Consider the following 27,030-nt stretch of genomic DNA (forward strand, 5'->3'; position numbering starts at 1 on the left):
TACGGATAATTTCTAAAAATTCACAAATATTCAATTGGATAGAAATGATCAGTTCGAATGGCTCTTAATCTCTAATTCACTATCGTGATTATTTATTTTATCTATATTTTCCTTAGTATTTACTGACATCTGCTCGCGCGCTGAAATTTAAACATGTTGAATGTTGATGAAGTTTTCCACATCGTCCTTCATTAATCACCATCCAACAAGGATTGAACAAGTATTCTCGAGGTGGTCACTTAGGGGCATTAGCATTACATTTAGCATGGGAGCAAAAGCATCGAAGTTGTCCAAAGATGATTTGACATCGTTGAGACAGTCGACATATTTCGATCGTCGAGAGATACAGCAATGGCACAAAGGATTCCTGAGAGATTGTCCCAGTGGTCAATTAACACGCCAAGATTTTGTCAAGATATACAAACAATTTTTTCCATTTGGATCTCCTGAAGAATTTGCCAATCATCTCTTTAGCGTTTTTGACAAGGACAACAGTGGATCTGTTGACTTTAGAGAATTTATTACAGTATTAAGTACCACTTCGAGAGGAACCCTGGAGGAAAAACTCGTGTGGACATTTCAATTGTACGATTTAAATCATGATGGTTTTATTACATTCGATGAAATGTTGACGATTGTTACTAGCATATACAAAATGATGGGATCCATGGTCAAATTAAGTGATGATGAAGCTACGCCTGAATTGAGGGTTCGTAAAATATTTAAACTGATGGACAAGAATGAGGACGGATATATAACATTAGATGAATTTAGGGAAGGGTCAAGGGTTGACCCTTCAATCATCAGTTCTTTGAATCTGTACGATGGGTTGGTATAATATGATGTATTAAAAAAAAAAAAAAGGATAAGACAAAAATATTGTTTCTCGTAGCACTCATATTCTCTCTGCAGTCCAAATGGCTACACGGCAAATCCCTTTGATCCCCTCTGTAAGCAAAATGTAGGGAACTGCTTTTCTTGAATCATGTTCAATAGCTGTGTTCAAATGCTCTAATTCGTCATCTCTAAACTGTCTGATAGTTTCAGTGAGCGATTTAATCTCTTTTGTAGGACCGTTTGTACCATCCGTCCATTTTAAATCGTATTGATTAGCAAGACAACGTAATTGTTGATTATAATGACCTCCTATAACAGTTTCCACTGCTTCTGTACATGCCATGGCTGCCTCTGATGAAATGGCTGCGGTACCTGCCCCCATGGTAAATGCTCCTAATTTCCACAATGGTGTAATTAGTGAAGGTCTAACTCTATTCTCGGTTTGCCAACGGTTAAACGTATTATGATGATGAACCTCTTGATCCCACATGTGCTGTAATACAGATTTTAAATGAGGGTATTTATTGGCTAAAACAAAATATTGACCTGCATAAATGTAATCGGCTCCTAATTCACCAGCTTGATCTACACGGACTGCTCTTTCCAAATATGCCTCCCGTGCCTCTGACAATGGTTCCGCCTTAGCTGTCACAGGTTCTTTAACAGGTTCGCTGGCAGCAGTGTTCTTTAATGAAGATAGCACTGAAAACCAACGCCTGGTCGTGGGATTAATAGTTCTTAACATAGCAATTGGGATGAATCTCTAGCTATTTTTATCATAATATTTCTGTATGAAAACAAAAAGTGCTAAGAGTTTGTCCCTTGAAGTTCGTAATCGAACGAACGTCCATATGATAAAAAAAAAGAGAAAACAACAAAAAATGAGAAACTAGACAAAAGTATTCATGAATAATCATCATCTAAAAACGATTGAACCTCACTTTGTTCATATTTGAACAACTTTAAAATGGATTTGCTGATTGTCGCCGGGATCTCTTGTGTGTCTCTCGAATTAGTCACTGGTTTCATGTCATTGGCGGGAATTAAAAACTGCTTTAAAGATCTGTTATGCACATCTCTCACGACAATCCAACGTACTTTGAAGGCATGACGGTAACGTGAATTATCTCCCCAAATACTTGTATCCAAATCCTCTCTTAGATTAGAACTCATTTCAGCTACCCCACAAAATCTTCCCGATGCATTAACGGAAAATAAAAGGTAGATCTTTGCACCTTGAGGCAAAGATTCATAAGCTTCTGACAACCTCTTATTACCATAAAATGTGGATGACCAAATACCATTGTAAAACGATTTCTTGACGTGCTCTAAACTTGATGATTTGATGACAAAGAATCGAGAATGATCGGGAACGTGAATCCAAGGTGGAATAATTGCCGAGCTCTTCTTTTGTGGCGGTTTCCAATTCGAATGGTTGGCATTAGTGGAAATACCACCGATAGGTGATGTTACACTGGTGGCCGCGGCAGCGGCCCGGTGAACCTGAGATTGAAAATCCACTTGTAATGGTGGTTGTGGTTGTGGTTGTGGTGATACTATCTGCTTAGGAACCACTGACCTGAATGCATGAGCTTCAAGAGTCTGCAAAGTGTTTAATGGTGATTGCACCGGTTGAACAGGTGAACATACCGCTGATGAATCCTCCAAAGTAGCTGAAGCGAGTGGTAACCTAGGTGTAGCAACGTAGTTATTATTTTCAGCGGAAATACTACTATTCAAATTGATATTGGTATCACCGAATGGCTTGTACAGCTCATCAGTTAGTGGGATCCGTGGAGTATCATTATTGTTCTTATCTTTGAAGATGGATTCCAAGTCCTTAAAAGAGTCCTCAATCGTTCTCACAGGTCTATCAACGTAGTACCAATCCATCTTAAATGTCTTTAAGCTATTTTTATTTCCTCTAGTTCAGAAGAAAGTAAAGAGTAATTGGCTAAATCTGTTTTTCCCCACATTAGCCGCCGATATATCTACCACAATTCAAATCCGGGTAACCAGACGCCTTAAGACGAGTACATAGAGAAAAGCATCATCAGCGTTTTACCAAAGTAAAGTTTCAGCACAAAACTGTCAAGATGGGTTTTGATTTGGGCCAATACCTTTTAGATCAATGGAGAAAACGTTACGAATTCGTAGAGGAACCTAGTGAGTCTGAAAGATTGATCTTGTCTAGTGGGTTTCAAGAGATGTTGCGTAAGTTATTGGTAGAAGCTCAATCGAACGCTCATAGAGATGGTTTCAACGAAGTGAGACCTGCTCATCTGGAGGCTGCACTAGACGAACTTTTGGATGCTTAATATGTATTTATTTACAAGAAATTGTTTTGGTTACGTAGCGTATCAGCCATGTGCAAGGCCTTAGCGGGCTGGTCCTTATTCATAACAAAGAGGCCTTGCAGATGAGCTGTACTTACAGTAATGTCCAAATTGCGTATTTTATCGACAAATTGTTTGCACAATTCAGATTCACCTGGGTAGAATTTCATGAACATCTTTTCCACCTGATAAGGTGTAGCATCTCCGATGTAAACCTTATAATCAATTCTACCTGGCCTCATAAGAGCCGGATCCAATTTTTCTGGATGATTCGTGGTCATGAATGTAATTGCCTCCTCCGAAGAGGTGACACCATCTAATGCATTTAGTAGACCACTGAAAGTAACACTAGAGTGGAATCCATTCTCACCTGATTGTTTTCTCGTGTTGAAAGCGGCATCGATATCCTCTAGTAGAAGTAAACTCCTTTCTGGCATGTTATTCATCAAATGATTTAACCTATCATCTGTCAAGTGGCCCTCAGACAAATTTAAGATACAAATGTTATAATCCAATTCACCAGCTAAGGCCTGAATAAAGCTTGTCTTACCAGAACCTGGTGGCCCATATAGTAAATAACCTCTTCTATAGGGGATACCTCTATCCGAATACCACTTACCATTTTTCATAAAATCTCTTATATCCTCTACTATTCCACCTGAGATTCCCTTATCAAGGATCACCGAAGGCAGTGCTCTCTTTGCTTTTGGTTGGCCAAATTTCCTCCACTCAGGCCCAAAAGATGTGTAAATCACAGTTTTACCCTCTGTACTCTTTAAGGCAATACCTTTAGCTTCATCTAAGATTTCATTGAAAAGATGTCTATCTCTCCATAATGTAGTTAGGGTCACAATTTCAAATGGAGATCCACTGGTAATATCTATCATTTTTCCCGATCTTTCTCTTTTGATTCTAATGTAGGCTCCTTTATAACGAATCCAATGGTTACCAGGACCTGGTACTAAAGCAAACTTGGTACTAGCCGATCCATTATCATGTTGTATATAAGTAGTTCTCACAGATAAATGCTTGGAAATCCTATGTGGATGATTGGACATCCATTGTAAAAACCAACTGTAACTCTTATCCTTAGACTGAATTTCTAGATCTACAATCATCTGACGATATAGCAGCCTACTTGCTCTAACAACCCCGGATCTAGCAACTGCCAGACCAGTCCCCAATAACATCAATCCACCACCAGCGGCGAAATATGGATTGTTCTCCATAACATTATCAAGGAATTTACCTAGGGGTCCACTTTTATTAGGACTAGTAGAACCAACTGGAGAGGCAACAGAGGTATTTTCAACACTGGGAGGCCCTGCAGGCGTTTCAGGCATCTTGATTGTACCTTTTATAATTTATTATTTTTCGTTTCTGTCTTCTATTAAACAGGCATTATTTATAAAAAGTGAAAAGTCTAGTTGAAATTTCGGCTCTTGACTACATTGATCATCGTCTACAAGAAAACAAGGAACAGCTTGCTTTACAAGAACTAATCCAATTTAGATTCATCCTCACTTACATACTTCCAGTACGGAGGTGTAATTGCCATGTTATAAGGATGGTATTCTGGGTAGTGATCGCTGATTGCCTGCAGCAACTCCTTGTAGAAGACTTCATATCCTTTACCATTGAAATGTAATCCATCAACGAGGAAATCCGTCCAATTTTTACCAGCTTCACGTTCCATTGCAGCACGAAGGTCTAAGAATGGAACATTTTCTTTTGATGCAACACTTGCGGTAATCTTACCATATCTGATAAATCCTTCGTTAGATCTAGCGTAACCTTGCCTTACTTCATCTTGACGTGAAGGTTCCCATTTAGAGCTGTCATAAAATGCTGGTCCGACAAGAATTGGCTTTATGGATCGAGCTTTAAACATCTGAACCGATTTGTGCAAATTCGATTCATATTCATCTTCGGGAACACGCTGAGGACCACCAGCACAAGAGTCATTGGATCCAAAAAAGATAAAACCAATGACAATGTTTTGCTCATATTCTAAGATCTTAGGTAGAATTTTTAGCCCCCATTTGGAGTTATAACCAGCGAATCCACGTTGTAAGACTGTTAACTTTCTACTATAATCATTAGTTAATGCTGCTCCAAGGGCAAATTGATCACCAAGATTCTCTTCAGGTTGGGGTCTAGTATTGAAAGAGAATTCCGTAATGGAATCTCCAAACATCAAAAACTTCTTGTATTCCATCGATAAGGGTTTTTTCGTTTATTTTTATTTTTGGTCGTTATTCTGCAATATATGTATATACGTGGTCTTTAGTCACCAAGGGTTGAAAGTAAACCCAACTTAATCTCGATATTTTATACTAAAGAGACCAACTAGTGGATAAAGCAACAAATACTGAAAAGCAGCAGTTTCGAGGAAAAAAAGAAATGATCTTAGATGGATTATCACTGAAATTCGTTCGATGGGCCTCGAAGCGTATTTCCGTCGTTGGTTCAGGTCCATCAGGCTTTTATACTGCTTATCGTCTATTGAACAAAAGTCCTGATCCGATACATGTTACTCTTTGGGAAAAACTGCCAGTACCATACGGATTGAGCAGATATGGTGTAGCACCAGACCATCCTGAAGTTAAAAACTGCGAAGATACCTTTGCAGAATGTGCAGAAACTTTTAATCAGGGCAAAGATGGACGTAAATTTAGCTTTATTGGCGGTGTGACGATTGGATCTGATGAAATACCACTGCAACAACTATTGAAGCAAGAAGATGCTGTGATTTTAGCTTACGGATGTCAAAGTAGTCGCGCATTGGGCATTCCTGGTGAAGATGCATCTGGTGTCTTTAGCAGTAGAGACTTCGTCAATTGGTATAATGGCCATCCAGGCTTTGCAAACGATAAAAGATTTACAGAGTTTGACTGGTCTCAAGTGCATCGTGTTGGTATCATTGGTCATGGTAATGTAGCACTTGACATAACGAGAGTATTAATGACAAACCGTGTGGATGAGATATGGCAACCGACTGATATTTCAAGAGTTGCAATTGACAAGTTAAAACAGGCACCAATACAAGAAGTGAAAATGATTGCACGTAGAGATTTCATACATTCGAAATTCACAAACAGAGAATTGAGAGAACTTTGGGAAATGGAAAGGTTTGGTGTGCGCGGCAAAATCGATCAAAAGTACTTCCATCCCACACTCTTCAACGATGATCAATTAAAGGATAGACCGTTTAAAAGACGCGTAGAGATGTGTCAAGAATATTCAACGCCATTTGACAAGAGAACAAAGAAAAATTACAAGAAACACGGTCCACCACCAGAGGAACGATCTCACTGGGTCCTTGACTACTTGAAGACTCCATTACAAACCCAAACCAACGACCAAGGGCGCGTTCAATCCTTGCAACTGTGTGAAAACGAATTGACTCCAGATAATCGTGTTAAACAACTGCCAAATTCCGAATTGAACTACAATGTAGATCTACTGATTACGTCATTAGGGTACAAGGGCCAACCGATGTCAGAATTTAAACCTTTGGCGGTTAAATGGCTCGGCGATCGTATTGCCAACGACCGCGGGAGGGTTCTTACAACGGAAAACGAACCCATCGAACGCCTCTATGCCGCCGGATGGATTCGTAGAGGATCTCAAGGTGTAATCGCCACTACAATGGAGGATTCTTTCCAAGTTGCTGACCAAGTACTCCATGATCTACAGAATCAGCAAAACCTGGAACGCATTCCACCCGTTGATTTGAGCAACATCCGCCATACGACATGGCAGGATTGGGAAAAAATCAACCAAAGTGAACTCAACAAGGGTAAACAAATGGGCAGAGTACGCTCTAAATATCTAACAGAACCAGAAATCTACAACTACCTCTCCATGAACCATTAATACCATTCGCTCTTATTCACCCAATGAGATTCCCATCTTTTGAAAATCATTCCACACGGGTACATGCGACACCGAAGGAAACGCTCCCGAAGCTAGAAAGGAATTAAAGCACTAATCTCAACTGCACCAACAAGCAAAGAAAGGGGAATAGCTAATAACGCAGTTTCATACACGATGAATCCCATTGCAAGACGTTCATTGTCCACTCTAATTCCACCAAAGGTCGTTTCGTCACAAAACATCGGCTCTGCTCCAAACGCAAAGCGTATTGGTAACGTGGTCCAATTCTACAAATCTTTACCACAGGGCCCTGCCCCTGCCATTAAGCCAACTGGTTTGATCAGCAAATACAAAGCCAAATATTTCGATGGTGACAATGCAAGTGGTAAACCATTGTGGCACCTTGCTGTGTCAATCTTGGTTATGGGCTATTCATTGGAGTACTATTTCCATTTGAGACATTCAAAGAACGGTGAACACCATTAGACGAATTTATTTTATAAATACGATTAGGATTAAGTAAATATTCAACGTCATTCATTCGATTTTTAAACTTACTTAACTTCACTAATGTACATAACTTGCGTACCTCTTAGGAAAACGTCTGTAGGGTATGTTCTAAGCAATCCGTTTTCACCAGTTTCGTAGTGTTCCTTAGCACTCGAAAGTGCAACATTCATAAATCCATCAATAGATTCTAATCTACCTCTATAAAGCATACCAGAATGAAGCTTAACATGAACATTCTGTCCGATAATAGTCGACAAGAATTGTGAAGAATCTATCTTTGCCATTGTCACTATTATACTCCAGTCTCCTTTGTATATAGGCGTACTATCAACCGACCACGTTAATCCTATACCTCTTGTATACATACATACATACATACATACATCAACCATTTTTTTTTACCATCCTTCGGACTCTAGCATCACTGCCAATCACGTGCAATCACTTTTCTATATTCTCAGCATTCTTCAAACATGTTCGCCGGGAAAAACATACTGAAAGCTTATTTGGGGCGGCATGAACAACACAGTAAAAGCGAGAGAAACCACTTTACAACGCCTCGAAGTGTTCTAGACCTAAAATGCATGCCCCTCCACCGCTCCCCACTTAGACAATGGTTGGCGGGTACTACTATAGTGCTACAGCCGTAACGGGAAAATAAGCCAGGGTTCACTATTAAACGAAAAAAGGTGGGGCTAACTGTCCCACGTAATGGGTGCACTGGCGCACAATCTGAAACACATTCACACTGCCCCGAAGCGCCTTACACCACCCTATATAGTCTTGTATCGCCTTGCAGCAGCCTATTCAGTCCCTTTTAACGGCGGATATTTTCTCACTCTCTCCTACTCCGTTTTTTGGCTAGCCTTAATTCCGTTTTCTTGGTTCGCGTCGGCTCCTACCACCGTAAGAAAAGGAGTAACCGCTTGTAGTAGTGCTGGCAGAAAACTGCAGCCTGGTTACCGTATTTTATTCACAGTATATAAAGACCCTGAGAATCCGAAACCGAAACGGGGAACGCATCGGACACGTACTTCAATACAACCGATCAGTAATAAACTACTGCAATACTGCCGCGATACTCAACCGCTTCTATACTCTACGATGACGCTGCTTGCAAAGGGAGGTTTGCGTTGGGTTAACTCCCATAAGTCACTTATACAGCGGGTTCTGCTTTTTTCTGTTATAGTGTTTATTATTGTAAAGCAAGCGAGTTTTAGCAGCAGTGAAGATGCAGAGGTGCCGCTTATTATTGGATCAGCAGGATCCAAGCTGGATCAAGCCCGTGCGCTATACCGTAAGTTTAAGTTCGATACGAGTATGATTTGGCCTGATGTGTACACATTGAAAGGATCACTTTTGACTCCGTCATTCGGAGCAAAAAAGGGGCAGCAGCTGGAGTCTATTGACGATTTGCATTACTACGACAGTGACCCAAGGCTTGTATGGACAGTTTATTTGGATCATGCGATGAATACAGCGATGACTTATCAACATGAGGCCCATGCGGACATCACGAATGAAGAACCACTGCCGGAAATGCCATTTTCATGGTATGATTGGATAGATCATCATGATTTTGATAAATTGATCGCAGCTGTCCACGATGGTGGGGTAGAATTAGGATGTGCCTTTTTTTATGAGAAAGCATTCAATTCTGATAAACTGGACGAACTTGAAGCATCTGTAGGAGACTACTTGTTTTCTTACCAGCGCGTCAAATACTACGATGCTGAATGGTACAGAAAGATTAGAAACGAAAAAGCAGCCCCCGAAAACATTCCTGAAGGTCAGTGTAAATCTGTTAATGGTCCTGTTAAGTTTAATTTGCCAATTCAGGTTCACGAATTACATGAGGACGTTAGACCGGAGGTTTATCAAATGCAGGCGAGATCTTATCTGATAACTAAATTGAATAATCCATTATCGTTGACAGTCTTAGAGGGGGCTCGTTCGGCATACAGATTTCCATTACGCTCTCAAAGGTCGAATTTGATCGAATCCCGCCTATTGGATACATACCTGTCGCGTCACATGACTCGTGCTGATAAAAATTCTGACTACAAATTTGATCACTTACAAACTTTCCACGATTTTCTACTAAGCGATGCCGCATTTAGATCAAAAGTTGTAATTCCTGATGCGCAAAGAACTCAAGAGGATGAAAGTGCCATACCGCTGAAACCAAGTGATTTTGAGTTTGACGTTAGGGCTAAGATCAAGGAATTAGAAAAATTGAAAGATGATAAGAAAATTTCACCTCATGAAGAACAGTATTTGGAGTCATTAAAGGTTTCTATCAGTTACCATCCGGCGTTACAACCCAAATACTTGAGTGAAGCTGCTCATATTTCACAATTTGCTGGTATGGGGTACCATAGAGATAAAAGATTCTTTAACGGTGGATTAGTTGAAGAATATCAAGAATATCAGGCGAGATTAAATTCTCTAATCCGCACTTGGTTAAAATTTACAAGAGTTAACGGTTTGCTAACTTGGGTTGCTCACGGTTCACTTTATGGTTATTTATACAACGGTAAAAATTTCCCATGGGATAACGATTACGATGTTCAAATGCCAATTCGTCATTTACACCTGTTAAGTCAATATTTTAACCAGTCTTTAATTCTTGAAGATCCAAGAGAAGGTAATGGTAAGTATCTGGTTGATGTTGGAACTTCCATTACAGTGCGTACCAATGGTAATGGTCAGAACAATATTGATGCAAGATTTATTGATGTTGATTCTGGTCTCTACGTGGATATTACTGGTATAAGTGTTTCTTCAAATCCTCAACGTGAAAATTTCAAAGATTGGTATGAAGAAAAGAAAAAGGGTATTAATTTAGAACAAGGCATGAAAGACTTTGATTTTCCAGAAAAAGGTGACGGTTATGCCTCGATGAATATTACAGCTCTTTCACAATATGCCAAGGAACATGAAGAAGAATTTAATAACGAACAAAAGGACTGGATTAAAAATGTTGACAAAGGCGAAAGGGATCATTTTAAAATGAGAACTGCTCCACAGAAGGGGTTAACACCAGAACAACGTTATTATATGAATCGTGAAGTTGGTGCTTACAACTGTAGAAATAACCATTTTATCACCATGGATTTTGCTTCACCATTGGTAAAGACTATATACCACGGCGTCGAAGCCCTAGTACCTTACAAAGTCATTTATGATCTACGCAAAGAGTATTACGTTCCAGAGAATTTAGGATTTACAGTATATCAAGGTAATGTTTATGTTCCAGAACTTCGTTCATGGTTCAATTTGAGCATTTTGAAAAGATTTGCTAATATTAATTCATGGAATGCAAACTTGAGAGAAATTAAATCACCTGTTCATGATTTGAAACAGGAAGATATGGATCCACTTTTTGAAAATATGCACAATATTGGTTATACCGATCTTTTCAGTCTGTACTATACCTCTTATAATGTTTCAGCTTATCGTCTCAAAGAACTGGAAATTCAATACGATACTACGCTGAACAAGATAGAAAAGGAAGACGTTTTGGAGATTTTACGCCATAATATAGCTCCAAACATGAGTTCACCGGTAAAGGATGCTACACTTTATGTTTACGAGAAAAGACTTTGGGAAGGAATGACACAAAAATTAACCAGGAATGAAATTAACAAAGTTACGGATCAAGTCAGTTACGAAGTTTACAAAGATTTAACAGCAGCAGCAACAGCTTTTTATGAGAAAAAATCTTCCTTATTTGTTACTACCGATGAAGCTGGCGAAATATACGATTACAATCGGATTGGCATTCCAATTCCGAAGGATAATAAATTGTTTGAAAAGGACTATTCTGATGACAGGAGGAAAAAATAATGAGTAGACGAAGGTTCTCTTTAATTAATAGTGCATGAAGACAAGAGACAAGAAAAAATAAAATAAAAAAAAAGGCGTTTCATTTCTATTTTGTTGTTTTAGCTCCACCACCCTCCCGCTTAATTCCATTCCTATGATTTTTTTTTTGTTTTTGTTTTGTATAGGTTGTATTTAATAAAGCATTAGCGTGAAACTTGGAAATTCACTTCTCTGTATATAATTCCTTCATTACCTTTGCCCAAGTTACCCTTTAATTCTACGCTGAAATTGGTAGAATCTAATGAATCGTGATTTTCATATTCTTGACCGTTAAACTTGTAAATACCTGAAGACCCTGCGAATACGGTTTTACCTTCTTCGATACCGCATCTATTGGCAATTGCAAGGACTGCATTTTTATTTTTAAATGACCAATAATTATCCAACGCAGCCCCAATGTAAGAAGAACGAAGTAAGCGCCCACGCACAATTAATTTTGCTAAGGCTGCTACTGACCATTCACTTCTTTCCTTCAAACCTAAAAATGGTAAAAATCTTAGTAACCAATAGTTCACATTACACATATCAGGTTTATTCAATTCTCGAAACAAATTTCTATCATCTTCATCTTCTCTTGGTAACCTTGGGGTTTCATGACCATCAATATCAATATCAAACTCCCCCTGTGTTCCAACTGTGGGGATATTTTCTCTTGTACAATTCTTGGCAATATTATCCATGGAAGCTTGCAATTCGGTTTCATTATCATCGCCAGCAATCGCAGAAGTGGAATGCAACCATGCCATGGGGCAAATTATTAATTCAGTTCCTTGATCCACGTTATAGGTAGCAAATTCGTAATCGTGGAAAGGTGCCTTAAATTTATAAGGACTTAAGTCCATACAAATACCAATCGATGTCTTCAATGTGACGTCTTGAACATTACCCTGTTGGTCTCTAGCTATATCTTTAAAGCTCAGAGGGAAAGTTTGAAAGCCCTGTGGATTCTCCAAACAATCCCATTCTTCGTCTGTTTGGTACAAGAATGACTTTCTGTAGTTGAAGACCAGTTCTCCTTGTGGATTTATCACAATAGCTGAATTGTATAATTTATCACCAGCCGCAGTCCTTTCAGGATATCCAATCACCGTGTAACATTGAAACATAGAGGACACTTTACATGCTAGCTCATAAGAGGGGCCCTTGTTTGGAACACAACAATAAGGTAATATTTGATCCCTTGAATGAAAATTATAGCCAGTGAGTGCAAATTCTGGGAAAATAATAATATCAGGTTTCTTTGGAGTACTCGAGACCCTATTATTGAACTTTTTTAACAATTCCCAAGTTCTACCAACTGCTGGTTGAATTTGACCAATTTGTGAGTTCAATTGAACAATTGCGATTTTGAGATTAACTGCTAGATTACTCTTTACCAACGAACTCATTCTTTTGATATTGATTTTCTGCTGTCATCTTTGAAGATTGTTTGTAATACGTGAAGATCTAAGAGACTACGCTTTATATCAAGACTTCTAATCAAGACACTCTTTTGAAGTAAATAACCATAGCCATTAAGACACTGATCTCTGAAACCATGATACCATTCGAAGAAGGCTACAACAGACGTAACGGTATCCAAGAACCCGATTGGAACGTCATAGAACCTGATATGTGGGCCCAACAGGCAAAATCGGGTTCAGAGCCCAGGATCCAAAAATCTACCGAGGAATCCATGGGAAGCAATAATTCTACGACATCTACGGCTCCTATAGATCCCCCAGGTTCCACAGGTTCCACAGGTTCCACCGGTCCATCAGATCCTCCGGCCTACGTGCCACTCCATGATCCAAGAAACCAATTGAGTTCATTAGTCAAAAATGCTCAAAACAACGAGGAGGCACTTCAACAAAGAAACCAACGAGTCAAACAGTCAAAGATGAGATCAAGAAAAGAATTTGGGTGGTAAGGTAGACCCTACTATACATCATATGTTCATCTCATCTCATCGCCGACCGTACAGTGAAATATTTCAGACGCTTTTTTCTAGTGAAAAAAATCATTGAGATGAGATGAGATGAGTACAACATACCAAAGAAAGGCTCATACAAGAGGATCTTGCAGTGCATAATGAGTGTTGTAGGTTCGCTAATCTTCTGTCTAGACTGTGGTGACTTGCTTGATAATCCAAGTGCCGTACAAGGTTCTGAAATTGAATGTCAACAGTGTCAGGCAAGGTATCCAAAATCAAAATTTTCCAATTTGAAAGTGGTTACTTCAACAGCTGATGATGCTTTCCCCTCATCATTAAAGATGAAACAGTCTGTCGTCAAGACATCAATTGGTCGTGATGATTTGGGTGAAGGTGCCACCATTAAAGAAAAGTGCCCGAAGTGTGGGCATGATGAAATGCACTACCATACTCTGCAACTACGGTCCGCAGATGAAGGTGCTACAGTTTTCTACACTTGTACCAGTTGCGGATACAAATATAGAACAAATAATTAGACTCGAGAAAGATGGACTGTTTGTATATTATACTATATAGTTTCTAATTACTAGTACTATTACATCTATCCGATCCGTATTACCCGGAACAGAATTTTTTCACCTTGACCGTGAAGAAAGGTTGAATGCCATACACTTTGACGACTTTAAACACACCGAATATTAGACAGGAAGATCAGGATAATAGGCGTCTAGAAGCTCATTGATACTTTTAAGATGGCTGCTGTACCTCAGGCTATGGAAATGCCCGATATGTCTAATGCCATTGTGGCCCAAGACGAAATGGGTAGACCATTTATCATCGTTAGAGACCAAGGTAATAAGAAGAGACAACACGGATTGGAAGCTAAGAAGTCTCACATCTTAGCTGCTAGATCAGTTTCATCTATCATAAAGTCCTCATTAGGTCCAAGAGGTTTAGATAAGATCTTGATTTCACCTGATGGTGAAATTACCATTACAAATGATGGTGCAACTATTCTTTCGCAGATGGAATTGGACAACGAAATTGCCAAACTTTTGGTTCAGTTGTCCAAGTCTCAAGACGATGAAATCGGTGATGGTACCACCGGTGTTGTGGTCTTGGCAAGTGCATTGTTAGATCAAGCGCTTGAACTTATTGAAAAAGGTATTCATCCTATAAAGATTGCTAATGGATTTGAAGAAGCTGCTAAATTGGCAGTACAAGAGTTAGAAGCTAAGTCGGATGACGTGATCAAAGAGCAAAAATTGTTCAAGGATTATCTTTTTGAAGCTGCCAAGACCTCGCTTGGCTCTAAAATCGTCTCTAAGGATTTGGATAGATTTGCTCAGATTGCAGTTAATGCGGTTACTAGTGTTATGGATGAAGACAGAAAGGATGTTGATTTCGAATTAATTAAATTAGAGGGACGTGTTGGTGGATCACTAAAGGATTCTAAATTGATCAACGGTGTGATACTGGATAAAGATTTTTCTCATCCACAAATGCCTAAAGTTGTTTTACCAAGAGAAGGTGAAGACGGCGTTAAATTGGCGATCCTAACTTGTCCATTTGAACCACCAAAACCTAAGACCAAGCATAAACTAGATATTTCATCCGTTGAAGAATACCAAAAATTACAAGATTACGAACAGCAGAAATTCAAAGAAATGATAGACCATGTGAAGAAGGCAGGTGCAGATGTTGTTATTTGTCAATGGGGGTTCGACGATGAAGCTAATCATTTACTTTTACAGAACAACTTACCTGCAGTTAGATGGGTTGGTGGTCAAGAATTAGAACAAATCGCTATTGCCACCCATGGTAGAATTGTCCCTAGATTCCAAGATCTATCAGCAGATAAATTAGGAACCTGTAGTAAGATCTACGAAATGGAATTTGGTACTACAAAGGATAGAATGCTTGTTGTGGAGAAATGCAAGGATGCGAAGACCGTTACTTGTTTCATCCGTGGGTCTAATAAAATGATTGTTGATGAAGCTAAGCGTGCTCTTCATGATGCCTTATGTGTGGTACGTAATTTGGTTAAAGACTCTCGTGTCGTTTACGGTGGTGGTGCTGCTGAGGTTTCCATGTCTCTATCTGTATCGGAGGAAGCTGATAAACAACGTGGAATTGACCAATATGCCTTCCGTGCATTTGCTCAAGCATTGGACACTGTGCCCATGGTTTTAGCTGAAAACTCAGGGTTGGATCCTATAGAAACTTTGACCACATTAAAGAGTAAGCAACTCAAAGAACAAACTTCAATAATTGGTGTGGACTGTTTAGGTAAAGGCACTAACGATATGAGAGAATTGTTTGTTGTTGACCCTTTTATTGGTAAGAAGCAGCAAATTCTATTAGCATCTCAACTTTGCAGAATGATCCTAAAGATCGATAACGTCATCATTAGCGGCAAAGACGAATATTAGTGTACATTAAAGTGATTCTAATTTCATCATTTTTTTATTTTTCATTTTTTTATTTTTCATTTTTTTATTTTTCTATACACATAATTAAATGGTAGTGTAAAACTTAAAGATCCTATTTCTTCTATTGTTTGCCTTTTTTCTCGTGCATTTGTTCCCTCTTTCACACCATGTTGAAAAGACTAAAGTTTCTAACGATTTCAGGACCGTATTCTTCGTAATCTTTCTTAGTATGGCAGTAACCTTTGAATTCAGGAGTTTGTGCCAAAAGTGAACCACCGAACCAAACTGCATTTCTTTGCTTTCTGTGTGAGATAACTTGAACGTCAACACCTGTTGATCTTGCACCACTTAGCCTTTCAGTTTCAGCAATTCTATTGTTAACAATTGATTTCAAGTCTCTTTGTAAACGACGACCAAAATCTTTAAACATTGTTGAACCACCGGATAGAACAATGTTGTTGTAAAGACCCTTACGAACATCTATGGGGCAAGCTTGAATGGTTTGATCTAAAACTGTTGGCAATGGTGTCAAAAAATCAGAAGAGGCAATTTCTGGGTTGAAGAAAATTTCTGGTGCTAAGAATCTTTCATAACCAATGTCTACAACTTTTTGTCTTGTCTTATCTTGATTTTCTACCACATATTGAGCAAATTTCTCTGCATCCCTATCGAATTTGTTAAATTCTTTAACGATATCAGGACAGACGTAACAGTATTCTTGCTTAATACGTTCAGCCGTCCTTAATGAAGTATCAACTTCACCTCTTTCCCTTAATAACGATTGAATAAATTGAGTAATATCTCTACCTGCAATGGGGATATTTTTCAATGCAGAGCCAATGACATAACCTTCAGCCACTGGGATAACATGTGTAACACCATCACCAGAATCGATAACAGTACCAGTTAAGGATCTGTCAACTACTTTAGATGAAGTCCAAGATGCTGCTAATGCTAAAACAGCTTGAACTGCAATGTAAAGACCAGCACAGTTGAAAGATTCGAAGAAAATTTCAGCTACTTGTTCCCTATTTTCAGGAGGATTTAAAGGTGGTTCAGTCAAAAGGAAAAAATGATCCTCTGGTTCAGTTCTTAAATATTTGAAAATCGAATTTTCCCAAAACCTTTCCATATGATCCCAATTTTCCACTTGACCATGTCTAATTGGATAATTTAGAGAATAATTAGCACCCTGAGATGCCGTCAATGCCTCATTACCAATGTAAAAATCTAAATCTTCAGTACCTCTTTTACCTGAAAGATTGTTCGACATCAAAGATGCAGTGGTCAAATTACCAAAGTTTGTTGTAGATGTTGCATTGGTAAAATATGGATTACTAGCGGCTGAACTACCACCAGTACTACTGGCAGCTAGACCAGCACCACCGGTAGAGGATGAAGATGCAGTATTCTTAGCATTTGATGATGCTGCGTTGGCAATAGCAGTAGGGAAAATCCATGATGGCGAATCATTACCTGCAAACCCAAGCTTGGTCAAACCAGTACCATTGTCCATGACAACGGCAGGATTGTTTAGATATGACATCTTGCAAAATAAAGGAGCACAACAATTGAAGAAAAGCAGAAAGGGAAGGAGTCAATCTTGTTAAAATCCCACTTAGACACAACAGAAGGGATCCAAATAATCGAGAAACAGATCAATTGATCCTTTGTAAACCGATCTTAATATTGGTTTATGTAGCTTTCGAGTGTACAAGAGATTTTTCAATTTGAAAAGGGGCGAACTTAATGATTCTTGAGCGGTGAGGAACACGTTTAAACCATGCAAATATATGCATAACACACTCTATACCACTTGACACTACTATCGTTGAATAGAGCTCGAAGAGTAGAATCGATACATACCAATTTTATATACTAAATAATCCAGTTTGGCTGCCAAATATCGGTAAATGCGTTAAAACAGGGGTATTACCCGCACGGAACTTTAATAAATAATGGGTAAAATATAAAAAACTGGGAAGTAGTATAAAGATTATAGATAGACATACATAATAAACTCAAAGGTCAATTGGCTAAGAGACAGCAAGATAGAAACTTATCAACGGTTTAAAACGAGTTGAATTGGAATGCTTTCGCTTAGAAGAAAAGCAGGAGGCCACCATCACACGAGAAAGAAGCTTACATCGAGCTCTCGATCCGCAGATGACATATCTACCACTTCGGCGCATGATGGGGGTGGTATAGTGACAGCGGACGGTACTAGGGTGACCAATGGTAGCGGAAGTGATGTGAAGAACTATGTTGATAATGAGGCATCGATTGCGATTGTTGATAGCAATTTTTCCACGTTTAACCTAATCTTTGACAAATTGAGAAGTCCCATACCACAGGAAAGAATAGCGGCATCATACGAATTAAAGACATCTTTAATATCTCTCGTAAGAGAAGTTTCTGTGGAACAATTTCAAAGGTTTAGTAACAAGATTAATAACAAGATTTTTGAATTGATACACGGTTCAGATCCCGATGAGAAGATTGGTGGGATATTAGCAGTTGATACGTTAATAGGATTTTACGCGCATACGGAGGAATTACCCAATCAAACTTCTAGATTGGCTAACTATTTAAGGGTTCTTATCCCATCCAATGATATCGAAGTAATGAGATTGGCTGCCAATACGTTGGGGAAATTAGCAGTACCGGGCGGTACTTTAACTTCAGACTTTGTAGAATTTGAAGTCAAGACTTGCATTGAATGGTTAACTACATCACCAGAAAATTCGTCTTCAAGTTCAAAGCAGGAATATAGAAAGCATGCATCTTTACTTATAATCACAGCATTGGCTAATAATTCGCCGTATCTACTTTATCCCTATGTGAATTCAGTATTAGATAACATCTGGAGAGCTCTAAGGGACACCAAATTAGTCATTGGGATGGATGCCGCCGTAACTTTGGGTAAATGCCTTTCGATTATCCAAGATAGAGATGCACCTTTAACCAAACAGTGGGTACAAAGACTTTTCAAAGGTTGTGTTTATGGTTTAACTCTGAATACAAATGAATCCATCCATGCTACTTTACTTGTTTACAGAGAGTTACTCACTTTGAAAGGATTTTACCTGGATGGCAAGTACGACGAAATATACCAATCCACAATGACCTATAAAGATCACAAATACGATGTCATTCGTAAAGAAGTTTATGCCATTTTACCATTGCTGGCGTCATTTGATCCTCAATTATTTGCTAATAAATATTTGGATCAAACTATGGTTCACTATTTGACCATTTTAAACAATATGAGTACCAGTGCAGCTAATCACAGCGATAAATCCGCCATCTTGGTTTCTATTGGTGACATTGCATACGAAGTAGGCTCAAATATTATGCCTTATATGGATCCAATACTGGATAACATTAGAGATGGTTTACAGACTAAATTCAAAAACAGGAAAAAATTTGAAAAAGAATTGTTCTATTGTATCGGCAAGCTAGCATGTGCAGTGGGGGCAGCGCTGTCTAAACATCTAAACAGGGGTCTGCTTTCTTTAATGCTTCTATGCCCATTATCTGACTACATGCAGGAAACTTTACTCATAATTAATGAAAAGATACCCGCTCTAGAACCCACTATAAATTCCAGCTTACTCGATTTACTCTGTACTTCACTATCAGGCGATAAGTTCAAGCAACCAGGATCACCTATGTCACTCAAATCTTTATCAATCGAAAGGGCACGTCAATGGAGAAATCAAAGCATATTACGCAAGACGGGTGAAGTAAATGACGACACCAATGATGCACAAATTTTGACACAGGCACTAAGAATGCTTCATACAATTAACCACAAGTCTTCCTTAACGGAATTTGTCAGATTGGTGGTAATACTTTACATTGAACATGAAAACCCCCATGTAAGAAAGTTGGCGGCATTAACTTCATGTGATTTGTTTGTTAAGGATAACATCTGCAAACAAACATCTTTACATGCATTAAATTCTGTCTCAGAAGTGCTAAGCAAACTGTTAACAGTAGCTATCACAGATCCAATAGCAGACATAAGGTTTGAAATCTTACAACATTTAGATTCTAGCTTTGATCCGCAATTAGCACAGCCAGACAACATGAGGCTTCTATTCATGGCTTTAAATGATGAAATTTTTGCAATTGAAATGGAGGCTATCCGAATAATAGGTAGACTCACGACAGTGAACCCAGCATACGTGGTTCCATCACTGAGGAAAACATTATTAGAGCTACTGACAGAATTGAGGTACTCCAACATGCCGCGGAAAAAAGAAGAAAGTGCAACTTTACTTTGTGCACTCATCAGCTCTAGTAGAGAGGTAACCAAGCCATACATTGAGCCGATTTTGGACGTTTTGTTACCCAAATCCAAGGACGGCTCTTCGGCTGTAGCTTCTACTGCTCTCAAAGCTGTTGGTGAACTTTCAGTTGTAGGTGGTGAAGATATGAAGCAGTATTTGAGTGAGTTAATGCCTCTAATTATAAATACTTTCCAAGATCAATCTAATTCATTCAAAAGGGATGCAGCCCTTAAGACCTTAGGTCAATTGTCTGCATCTTCTGGTTACGTCATTGATCCACTATTAGACTATCCAGAACTGTTAGGTGTTTTAATCAACATCTTGAAATCAGAGAGTGCTCAAAATATAAGAAGGGAAACCGTACGGCTAATAGGTATATTAGGTGCTCTTGATCCATACAAGCATAGAGAAGTGGAAGTTACCTCAAATGCAAAGATTTCTGTTGAACAGAATGCACCATCTATCGATATCGCCCTGTTGATGCAAGGTATGTCACCATCTAATGAGGAGTACTACCCAACTGTTGTAATTAACACACTGATGAAGATACTACGTGATTCATCTTTATCATCCCATCACACTGCCGTTATCCAGGCAATCATGCATATTTTCCAAACCCTTGGTCTTCGTTGCGTCCAATTTTTGGGTCAAATTATACCAGGTATCATAACAGTCATGCATTCTTGTCCTCCTTCATTGCTCGAATTTTATTTCCAACAGCTGGGCCTTCTAGTGTCCATCGTCAAACAACACATCAGGACTCACGTTGATGAAATGTACGAAGTGATTGAGGAATTTTTCCCCATAACCAAATTGCAAATTACTATCATATCAGTCATCGAATCTATTTCTAAAGCATTGGAAGGTGAATTCAAAAGATTTGTCCCCAATACTTTGACCTTTTTCTTGAATGTTTTGGAAAATGATAAATCGAATAAAAAGGCGGTGTCTATTAGGATTTTGAAGTCTCTGGTCGTATTTGATAGTAATCTAGAGGACTATGCACATCTGATCATTCCAACAGTCGTCAGAATGGCAGAATATTCTCCCGGTACTTTGAGAATGATGGCGGTTGTTACCTTAGGGAAATTAGCCAAAAGCATTAACCTTTCTCAAATGTCATCTCGTATTGTGCAAGCGCTGGTACGCGTCCTGAATACGGAAGATAGAGAACTTGTCAGAGCTACCATGAACACTTTGAGTTTGCTTCTTCTTCAGCTAGGTGCTGATTTCACAGTGTTCATACCTATAATTAACAAGACATTAGTGAAAAACCACATTCAACATTCAATTTACGATCAGCTGGTTAACAAACTATTAAATAATGAAGGTTTGCCAACGAACATTTTATCTGATAGAGAATTTGATAACAATAAGAGAGAACCGACTGAAGCTGAATCTGCCGCGAAGAAACTACCTGTTAATCAATTGGTCTTGAAGAATACTTGGGATTGCAGTCAGCAGAGGACGAAAGAAGATTGGCAAGAATGGATTAGAAGACTATCCATCCAACTTTTGAAGGAATCACCTTCACATGCATTAAGAGCATGTTCTGGTCTAGCAGGAATTTACTACCCATTAGCCAGAGAATTGTTTAACGCGTCATTCGCTAGCTGCTGGACTGAGCTATATACACAATACCAAGAGGATTTGATTCAGTCACTTTGCTCAGCTCTTTCTTCGCCTCAAAACCCCCCAGAAATCCATCAGACTCTTCTGAACTTGGTGGAATTCATGGAGCATGATGATAAACCACTACCTATTCCCATTCAAACCTTAGGTAAATACGCTCAACGATGTCACGCATATGCTAAGGCATTACATTACAAAGAAGTTGAATTTATCCAGGAACCTTCCACTTCCACTATTGAGTCATTAATAAGCATCAATAATCAGCTTCACCAAACAGATGCAGCTATCGGTATACTAAAGCATGCACAGAGACACCATGATCTGCAACTAAAAGAAACTTGGTATGAAAAACTACAGAGGTGGGAAGATGCTCTGACTGCGTATAATCAAAGGGAGAATGCTGGTGAGGATTCGCTGGAAGTCACCATGGGTAAAATGAGATCCCTACATGCTCTTGGTGAGTGGGAACAATTGGCCGACCTATCATCTGAAAAATGGTCCATCTCTAAGCCTGACGTTCGTAATGTTATGGCACCATTAGCTGCTGGTGCAGCATGGGGTCTAGGACAGTGGGATAAAATCGAACAGTACATCAGTGTTATGAAACCACAGTCTCCAAATAAAGAATTTTTTGATGCTGTATTGAGTTTGCATAAGAATAATTTTGATGAAGCTGAAAAGCATATCTTTAATGCCCGTGATCTGTTGGTTACCGAGATATCTGCCTTGATCAATGAAAGTTACAATAGAGCGTACAGCGTTGTCGTGAGATCCCAAATAATTGCAGAATTGGAGGAGATTATCAAATATAAGCAGTTACCTCTAAATTCGGAGAAACGTATTATGATCAGGAACACTTGGAATAAAAGGCTATTAGGTTGCCAGAAAAATGTGGATGTATGGCAAAGAGTGCTAAGGGTACGTTCCTTGGTGGTTAAACCAAAACAAGACATGCAAGTGTGGATCAAATTTGCCAACTTGTGTAGAAAATCAGGAAGAATGGGTTTGGCTCAAAAGGCACTAAACTCTCTTCTAGAAGAAGGTGGAGATCCTGAGCATCCTAATACAGCTAGAGCTCCTCCACCTGTTGTGTATGCACAACTGAAATACTTGTGGGCTACAGGTTCGCAGAAGGAGGCACTTCGTCATTTGATTGGCTTCACATCAAGAATGGCTCATGATCTGGGTCTTGACCCCAGCAACATGATCGCTCAAAGTGTCCCACAAAATAGCATCATTGCTCCTCATCATGTAGAGGATTACACTAAACTCTTGGCACGCTGTTTCCTGAAACAAGGTGAATGGAGGATTTCACTACAATCAAACTGGAGAATGGAAAATCCTGATGCTATCCTTGGTTCTTACCTTTTGGCCACTCATTTCGATGACAATTGGTATAAAGCATGGCACAATTGGGCTTTAGCTAACTTTGAAGTGATTTCGATGATAACTTCAGGCTCGAAGGATAAATCAATAAATGGTCTTCGTCCATCGACAAACGGTGTTTATAAAATTGAAAATGGCATGATGGGATCCGATACGTTTACTCCAGAGGGGAACAGTTACCCAATAGAATTGATACAGAGACATGTTGTTCCAGCAATCAAGGGATTTTTCCATTCGATCTCTCTATCTGAAGCTAGTTCTCTCCAGGATACTTTGAGACTTTTGACTCTATGGTTCACCTTTGGTGGTATTCCAGAGGCCGCCCAGGCTATGCATGAAGGGTTCAGCATGATCAAAATTGGATATTGGTTAGAGGTTTTACCTCAATTGATTGCACGTATCCATCAACCAGACAAAGTGGTTAGTAGATCCTTGTTATCACTTCTTTCAGATTTCGGTAAAGCGCATCCTCAAGCGTTGGTTTATCCATTGACAGTCGCAATTAAATCAGAATCTGTTTCTAGACAGAAAGCAGCTCTATCCATCATAGAGAAAATGAGAATGCACAGTCCAGTTCTGGTTGATCAAGCTGAACTAGTTAGTCATGAATTGATCCGCGTGGCAGTATTGTGGCATGAGTTATGGTATGAAGGTTTAGAAGACGCCAGTAGACAGTTCTTCGGTGAACACAACACAGAAAAGATGTTTGCGACTTTGGAACCTTTGCATGAGATGTTGAAACGTGGCCCTGAGACCTTGAGAGAAATTTCATTCCAGAATTTATTTGGTAGAGATCTTAACGACGCTTATGAGTGGGTCTTAAATTTCAAACGTAAAAAGGATGTGAGTAATTTGAATCAAGCGTGGGACATATACTACAATGTCTTTAGAAGAATCAGCAGACAGCTACCACAGTTACAAACGTTGGAACTTCAACATGTTTCACCTAAGTTATTAATGGCTCGCGATTTGGAGCTAGCTGTGCCTGGTACCTATGCCGCAGGTAAAAAGATTATCAGGATTTCAAGATTTGAACCCGTATTCTCAGTTATATCTTCGAAGCAAAGGCCTCGTAAATTTTCTATCAAAGGCAGCGATGGTAAGGATTACCAGTACGTTTTGAAAGGTCACGAAGATATTAGACAAGATAGTTTGGTCATGCAATTATTTGGATTAGTGAATACATTGTTACAAAATGATTCTGAATGTTTCCAAAGACATTTAGATATCCAACAGTACCCTGCTATTCCACTTTCACCTAAATCTGGTCTTCTCGGTTGGGTTCCTAACAGTGATACTTTCCACGTTCTTATCCGTGAACATCGTGAAGCTAAAAAGATACCTCTCAACATTGAGCACTGGGTTATGCTGCAAATGGCTCCTGATTATGATAACTTAACTTTACTACAAAAGGTGGAAGTATTTACCTATGCACTTGACAATACGAGAGGTCAGGATCTTTACAAAGTCCTATGGTTAAAGAGTAGATCCTCCGAATCCTGGCTAGAACGTAGAACAACATACACGAGGTCTTTAGCCGTAATGTCAATGGTCGGTTACATATTAGGTCTTGGTGATCGTCATCCAAGCAATTTGATGTTGGACAGGAATACAGGTAAAGTTATCCACATCGATTTTGGTGATTGTTTCGAAGCCGCCATTCTAAGAGAGAAATTCCCTGAAAAAGTTCCATTCAGACTGACAAGAATGCTGACCTATGCTATGGAAGTTAGTGGAATTGAAGGTAGTTTCCGTATTACTTGTGAAAACGTGATGCGTGTCTTGAGAGCTAATAACGAATCTTTGATGGCTATCTTGGAAGCTTTTGCATTCGATCCTTTGATTCATTGGGGGTTCGATCTACCAACACAGACTATTATGGAACGGACTGATATCCAAATGCCTCTAACAAACACAAGTGAACTGTTGAGGAAAGATGTAATTACTGTGGAGGAAGCAGCCAAGATGGAGATAGAACAGAAAAATGAAATCAGAAACGCAAGAGCCATGCTAGTTCTGAGACGTATTACCGATAAACTAACTGGTAACGATTTCCGTAGGTTCCAAGAGTTGAACGTTCCTGAGCAGGTGGATAAACTAATTCAACAAGCAACCTCTGTAGAAAACCTTTGCCAGCATTACATCGGATGGTGTCCATTCTGGTGAATAAACTTTTACTTTTACTATGATTATTAATTACCTATCGTTGAACTAATACTTGCTGCGTATTTATTGCAATGTACTTTTACAATACGTCTCCATTTAGATATTACCTGATGTTCCCCCATTAAGTTTAAATCGCTATCAAACATCGACTTGATGAGTACTCTGTCAATCTTAAGTTCCTTTTGTGCCAATTGGAAATCTCCGTGTAATTCTTCATCATCTTTCCCATACTTAAAATCAAGAAATTGTAATATTCCAATCAATCTTCCAACTTCCATACCAAGTCGACTTCCTAATGGGAATGCCGTGTCAAATCCTTCTTGTAATTTAGCTTCTTTAGATCCACTGATCCCATCAACGTATCCTCTTTTGAAATGGATGTCTCGTAGCTTCTTGAAATCCGGTGATTCTTGTACAACGCTGCCATCATCATCAGAGTCTGATCCCCAAACGTCATCTAGTGAGTTGGACATTATTTAGCTGAAGCAATCAAAATTGAGGCTCTAGATAGTTTATCTCATCATAAGCTCATCGCTCCAAGGTCAACCGATTTTTTTTTTCTCTTTTATAATTACCATACACTATGTTAAAAAAAAGATATTCTTAGAATGAAAATATACTTAGTTATTGATCAATTGTTAAGCTGTAAGAGATCATAGGAGATCCTGATTGATAATGTTCGAAGGTTTTGGTGCTAATAAAAGGCGAAAGGTCAATATCGAGGAGGAACCAGAGCATACAAAGCCATGGGTCGAGAAATATAGACCTAAAAAGTTAGACGATGTGTCAGCTCAAGATCATACGATTTCAGTTCTGAAGAAAACCTTGACGTCTGCTAATTTACCACATATGCTATTTTATGGTCCTCCAGGTACTGGTAAGACATCTACCATCTTTGCATTGACTAGAGAATTATATGGACCCGAATTATCCAAGACTAGAGTTTTAGAACTGAATGCATCTGATGAACGTGGTATTGCCATTGTAAGAGAGAAAGTTAAGAATTTTGCAAGGTTAACTGTTTCAAAACCATCAAAGGAAGCCTTGGAAAAATATCCATGCCCACCTTATAAGATTATCATATTGGATGAAGCTGATTCAATGACTGCAGACGCACAAAGTGCGCTTCGTAGAACGATGGAAAATCATTCTAATGTTACCAGATTTTGTTTAATTTGCAACTACGTGACAAGGATAATTGACCCACTGGCATCGAGATGCTCTAAATTTAGATTTAAATCGTTGGATGAATCTAATGCAATAGGACGTTTAAAAGAGATTTCTCAATTGGAAAATGTACCACACGAAGAGGGCGCTTTACAGAGAATATTAGAGATTTCCAATGGTGATATGAGAAGGGCAATTACGCTTTTACAATCTGCAGCCAAACGTCTTGGTTTTGGAGAATTGGATAAAATAACTTCACAAGAGGTGGAGGAATTAGCCGGCCTTGTCCCCACGCATATTCTTCAAGAAATGCTCAATAAGGTCTCTCAAGGTAATGTTAACGAGATTATCGAATATGTGAATGAATTTGTGAAAAACGGTTGGTCAGCGGTTTCAGTGGTAAATCAACTTCATGACTATTACATTACTAGTAACGACTATGGAACTGACTTTAAGAATAAAATTTCATTATTGCTATTTGACGCCGATGCTAAACTCGCCAATGGTACCAATGAACATCTGCAACTTCTCAACCTTCTAGTGCAGATTTCACAAGTGCCCACTTGAATATAAATAAAAACGCAATAATA

General features: G+C 38.9%; 18 protein-coding genes across 18 annotated transcripts; 10 read left to right on the forward strand and 8 right to left on the reverse strand.

Annotated features, from left to right (window-relative positions):
- Positions 1-265: 265 nt before the first annotated feature.
- FRQ1 (frequenin) lies at positions 266-838 on the forward strand (the record flags this gene model as incomplete). Its single annotated transcript, XM_002498029.1, has 1 exon — positions 266-838. One exon carries the CDS (start codon positions 266-268, stop codon positions 836-838), a length of 573 nt encoding a protein of 190 aa, XP_002498074.1.
- A 57-nt stretch (positions 839-895) lies between these two features.
- CAT5 (putative monooxygenase CAT5) lies at positions 896-1,582 on the reverse strand (the record flags this gene model as incomplete). The annotated part of the gene is made up of 1 exon (XM_002498030.1): positions 896-1,582. One exon carries the CDS (start codon positions 1,580-1,582, stop codon positions 896-898), a length of 687 nt encoding a protein of 228 aa, XP_002498075.1.
- A 158-nt stretch (positions 1,583-1,740) lies between these two features.
- PHO92 (mRNA-binding phosphate metabolism regulator) lies at positions 1,741-2,730 on the reverse strand (the record flags this gene model as incomplete). The annotated part of the gene is made up of 1 exon (XM_002498031.1): positions 1,741-2,730. One exon carries the CDS (start codon positions 2,728-2,730, stop codon positions 1,741-1,743), a length of 990 nt encoding a protein of 329 aa, XP_002498076.1.
- Positions 2,731-2,933: 203 nt separating this feature from the next.
- WIP1 (Wip1p) lies at positions 2,934-3,155 on the forward strand (the record flags this gene model as incomplete). Its single annotated transcript, XM_002498032.1, has 1 exon — positions 2,934-3,155. One exon carries the CDS (start codon positions 2,934-2,936, stop codon positions 3,153-3,155), a length of 222 nt encoding a protein of 73 aa, XP_002498077.1.
- An 11-nt stretch (positions 3,156-3,166) lies between these two features.
- Positions 3,167-4,516, reverse strand: BCS1 (bifunctional AAA family ATPase chaperone/translocase BCS1; the record flags this gene model as incomplete). The annotated part of the gene is made up of 1 exon (XM_002498033.1): positions 3,167-4,516. One exon carries the CDS (start codon positions 4,514-4,516, stop codon positions 3,167-3,169), a length of 1,350 nt encoding a protein of 449 aa, XP_002498078.1.
- A 155-nt stretch (positions 4,517-4,671) lies between these two features.
- IAH1 (isoamyl acetate-hydrolyzing esterase) lies at positions 4,672-5,391 on the reverse strand (the record flags this gene model as incomplete). The annotated part of the gene is made up of 1 exon (XM_002498034.1): positions 4,672-5,391. One exon carries the CDS (start codon positions 5,389-5,391, stop codon positions 4,672-4,674), a length of 720 nt encoding a protein of 239 aa, XP_002498079.1.
- A 185-nt stretch (positions 5,392-5,576) lies between these two features.
- On the forward strand, positions 5,577-7,052 carry ARH1 (NADPH-adrenodoxin reductase; the record flags this gene model as incomplete). The annotated part of the gene is made up of 1 exon (XM_002498035.1): positions 5,577-7,052. One exon carries the CDS (start codon positions 5,577-5,579, stop codon positions 7,050-7,052), a length of 1,476 nt encoding a protein of 491 aa, XP_002498080.1.
- Positions 7,053-7,226: 174 nt separating this feature from the next.
- Positions 7,227-7,538, forward strand: ATP17 (F1F0 ATP synthase subunit f; the record flags this gene model as incomplete). Its single annotated transcript, XM_002498036.1, has 1 exon — positions 7,227-7,538. The coding sequence occupies one exon, from the start codon at positions 7,227-7,229 to the stop codon at positions 7,536-7,538; it is 312 nt and encodes a 103-aa protein (XP_002498081.1).
- Positions 7,539-7,606: 68 nt separating this feature from the next.
- LSM6 (U4/U6-U5 snRNP complex subunit LSM6) lies at positions 7,607-7,954 on the reverse strand (the record flags this gene model as incomplete). Its single annotated transcript, XM_002498037.1, has 1 exon — positions 7,607-7,954. The coding sequence occupies one exon, from the start codon at positions 7,952-7,954 to the stop codon at positions 7,607-7,609; it is 348 nt and encodes a 115-aa protein (XP_002498082.1).
- A 319-nt stretch (positions 7,955-8,273) lies between these two features.
- On the forward strand, positions 8,274-11,411 carry MNN14 (Mnn14p; the record flags this gene model as incomplete). The annotated part of the gene is made up of 1 exon (XM_002498038.1): positions 8,274-11,411. One exon carries the CDS (start codon positions 8,274-8,276, stop codon positions 11,409-11,411), a length of 3,138 nt encoding a protein of 1,045 aa, XP_002498083.1.
- A 182-nt stretch (positions 11,412-11,593) lies between these two features.
- NTA1 (amidase) lies at positions 11,594-12,838 on the reverse strand (the record flags this gene model as incomplete). The annotated part of the gene is made up of 1 exon (XM_002498039.1): positions 11,594-12,838. The coding sequence occupies one exon, from the start codon at positions 12,836-12,838 to the stop codon at positions 11,594-11,596; it is 1,245 nt and encodes a 414-aa protein (XP_002498084.1).
- Positions 12,839-12,987: 149 nt separating this feature from the next.
- ZYRO0G01870g (uncharacterized protein) lies at positions 12,988-13,359 on the forward strand (the record flags this gene model as incomplete). Its single annotated transcript, XM_002498040.1, has 1 exon — positions 12,988-13,359. One exon carries the CDS (start codon positions 12,988-12,990, stop codon positions 13,357-13,359), a length of 372 nt encoding a protein of 123 aa, XP_002498085.1.
- A 161-nt stretch (positions 13,360-13,520) lies between these two features.
- RPA12 (DNA-directed RNA polymerase I core subunit RPA12) lies at positions 13,521-13,898 on the forward strand (the record flags this gene model as incomplete). Its single annotated transcript, XM_002498041.1, has 1 exon — positions 13,521-13,898. One exon carries the CDS (start codon positions 13,521-13,523, stop codon positions 13,896-13,898), a length of 378 nt encoding a protein of 125 aa, XP_002498086.1.
- A 216-nt stretch (positions 13,899-14,114) lies between these two features.
- Positions 14,115-15,794, forward strand: CCT5 (chaperonin-containing T-complex subunit CCT5; the record flags this gene model as incomplete). The annotated part of the gene is made up of 1 exon (XM_002498042.1): positions 14,115-15,794. One exon carries the CDS (start codon positions 14,115-14,117, stop codon positions 15,792-15,794), a length of 1,680 nt encoding a protein of 559 aa, XP_002498087.1.
- A 160-nt stretch (positions 15,795-15,954) lies between these two features.
- ARP3 (actin-related protein 3) lies at positions 15,955-17,340 on the reverse strand (the record flags this gene model as incomplete). Its single annotated transcript, XM_002498043.1, has 1 exon — positions 15,955-17,340. One exon carries the CDS (start codon positions 17,338-17,340, stop codon positions 15,955-15,957), a length of 1,386 nt encoding a protein of 461 aa, XP_002498088.1.
- Positions 17,341-17,884: 544 nt separating this feature from the next.
- On the forward strand, positions 17,885-25,273 carry TOR1 (phosphatidylinositol kinase-related protein kinase TOR1; the record flags this gene model as incomplete). Its single annotated transcript, XM_002498044.1, has 1 exon — positions 17,885-25,273. One exon carries the CDS (start codon positions 17,885-17,887, stop codon positions 25,271-25,273), a length of 7,389 nt encoding a protein of 2,462 aa, XP_002498089.1.
- Positions 25,274-25,299: 26 nt separating this feature from the next.
- Positions 25,300-25,746, reverse strand: YAE1 (Yae1p; the record flags this gene model as incomplete). The annotated part of the gene is made up of 1 exon (XM_002498045.1): positions 25,300-25,746. One exon carries the CDS (start codon positions 25,744-25,746, stop codon positions 25,300-25,302), a length of 447 nt encoding a protein of 148 aa, XP_002498090.1.
- Positions 25,747-25,948: 202 nt separating this feature from the next.
- Positions 25,949-27,007, forward strand: RFC2 (replication factor C subunit 2; the record flags this gene model as incomplete). Its single annotated transcript, XM_002498046.1, has 1 exon — positions 25,949-27,007. The coding sequence occupies one exon, from the start codon at positions 25,949-25,951 to the stop codon at positions 27,005-27,007; it is 1,059 nt and encodes a 352-aa protein (XP_002498091.1).
- Between the last annotated feature and the right edge of the window lie 23 nt (positions 27,008-27,030).

Source organism: Zygosaccharomyces rouxii (genome assembly GCF_000026365.1).
Source record: "Zygosaccharomyces rouxii strain CBS732 chromosome G complete sequence".
In the NCBI taxonomy this organism is placed as follows: domain Eukaryota; kingdom Fungi; phylum Ascomycota; class Saccharomycetes; order Saccharomycetales; family Saccharomycetaceae; genus Zygosaccharomyces; species Zygosaccharomyces rouxii.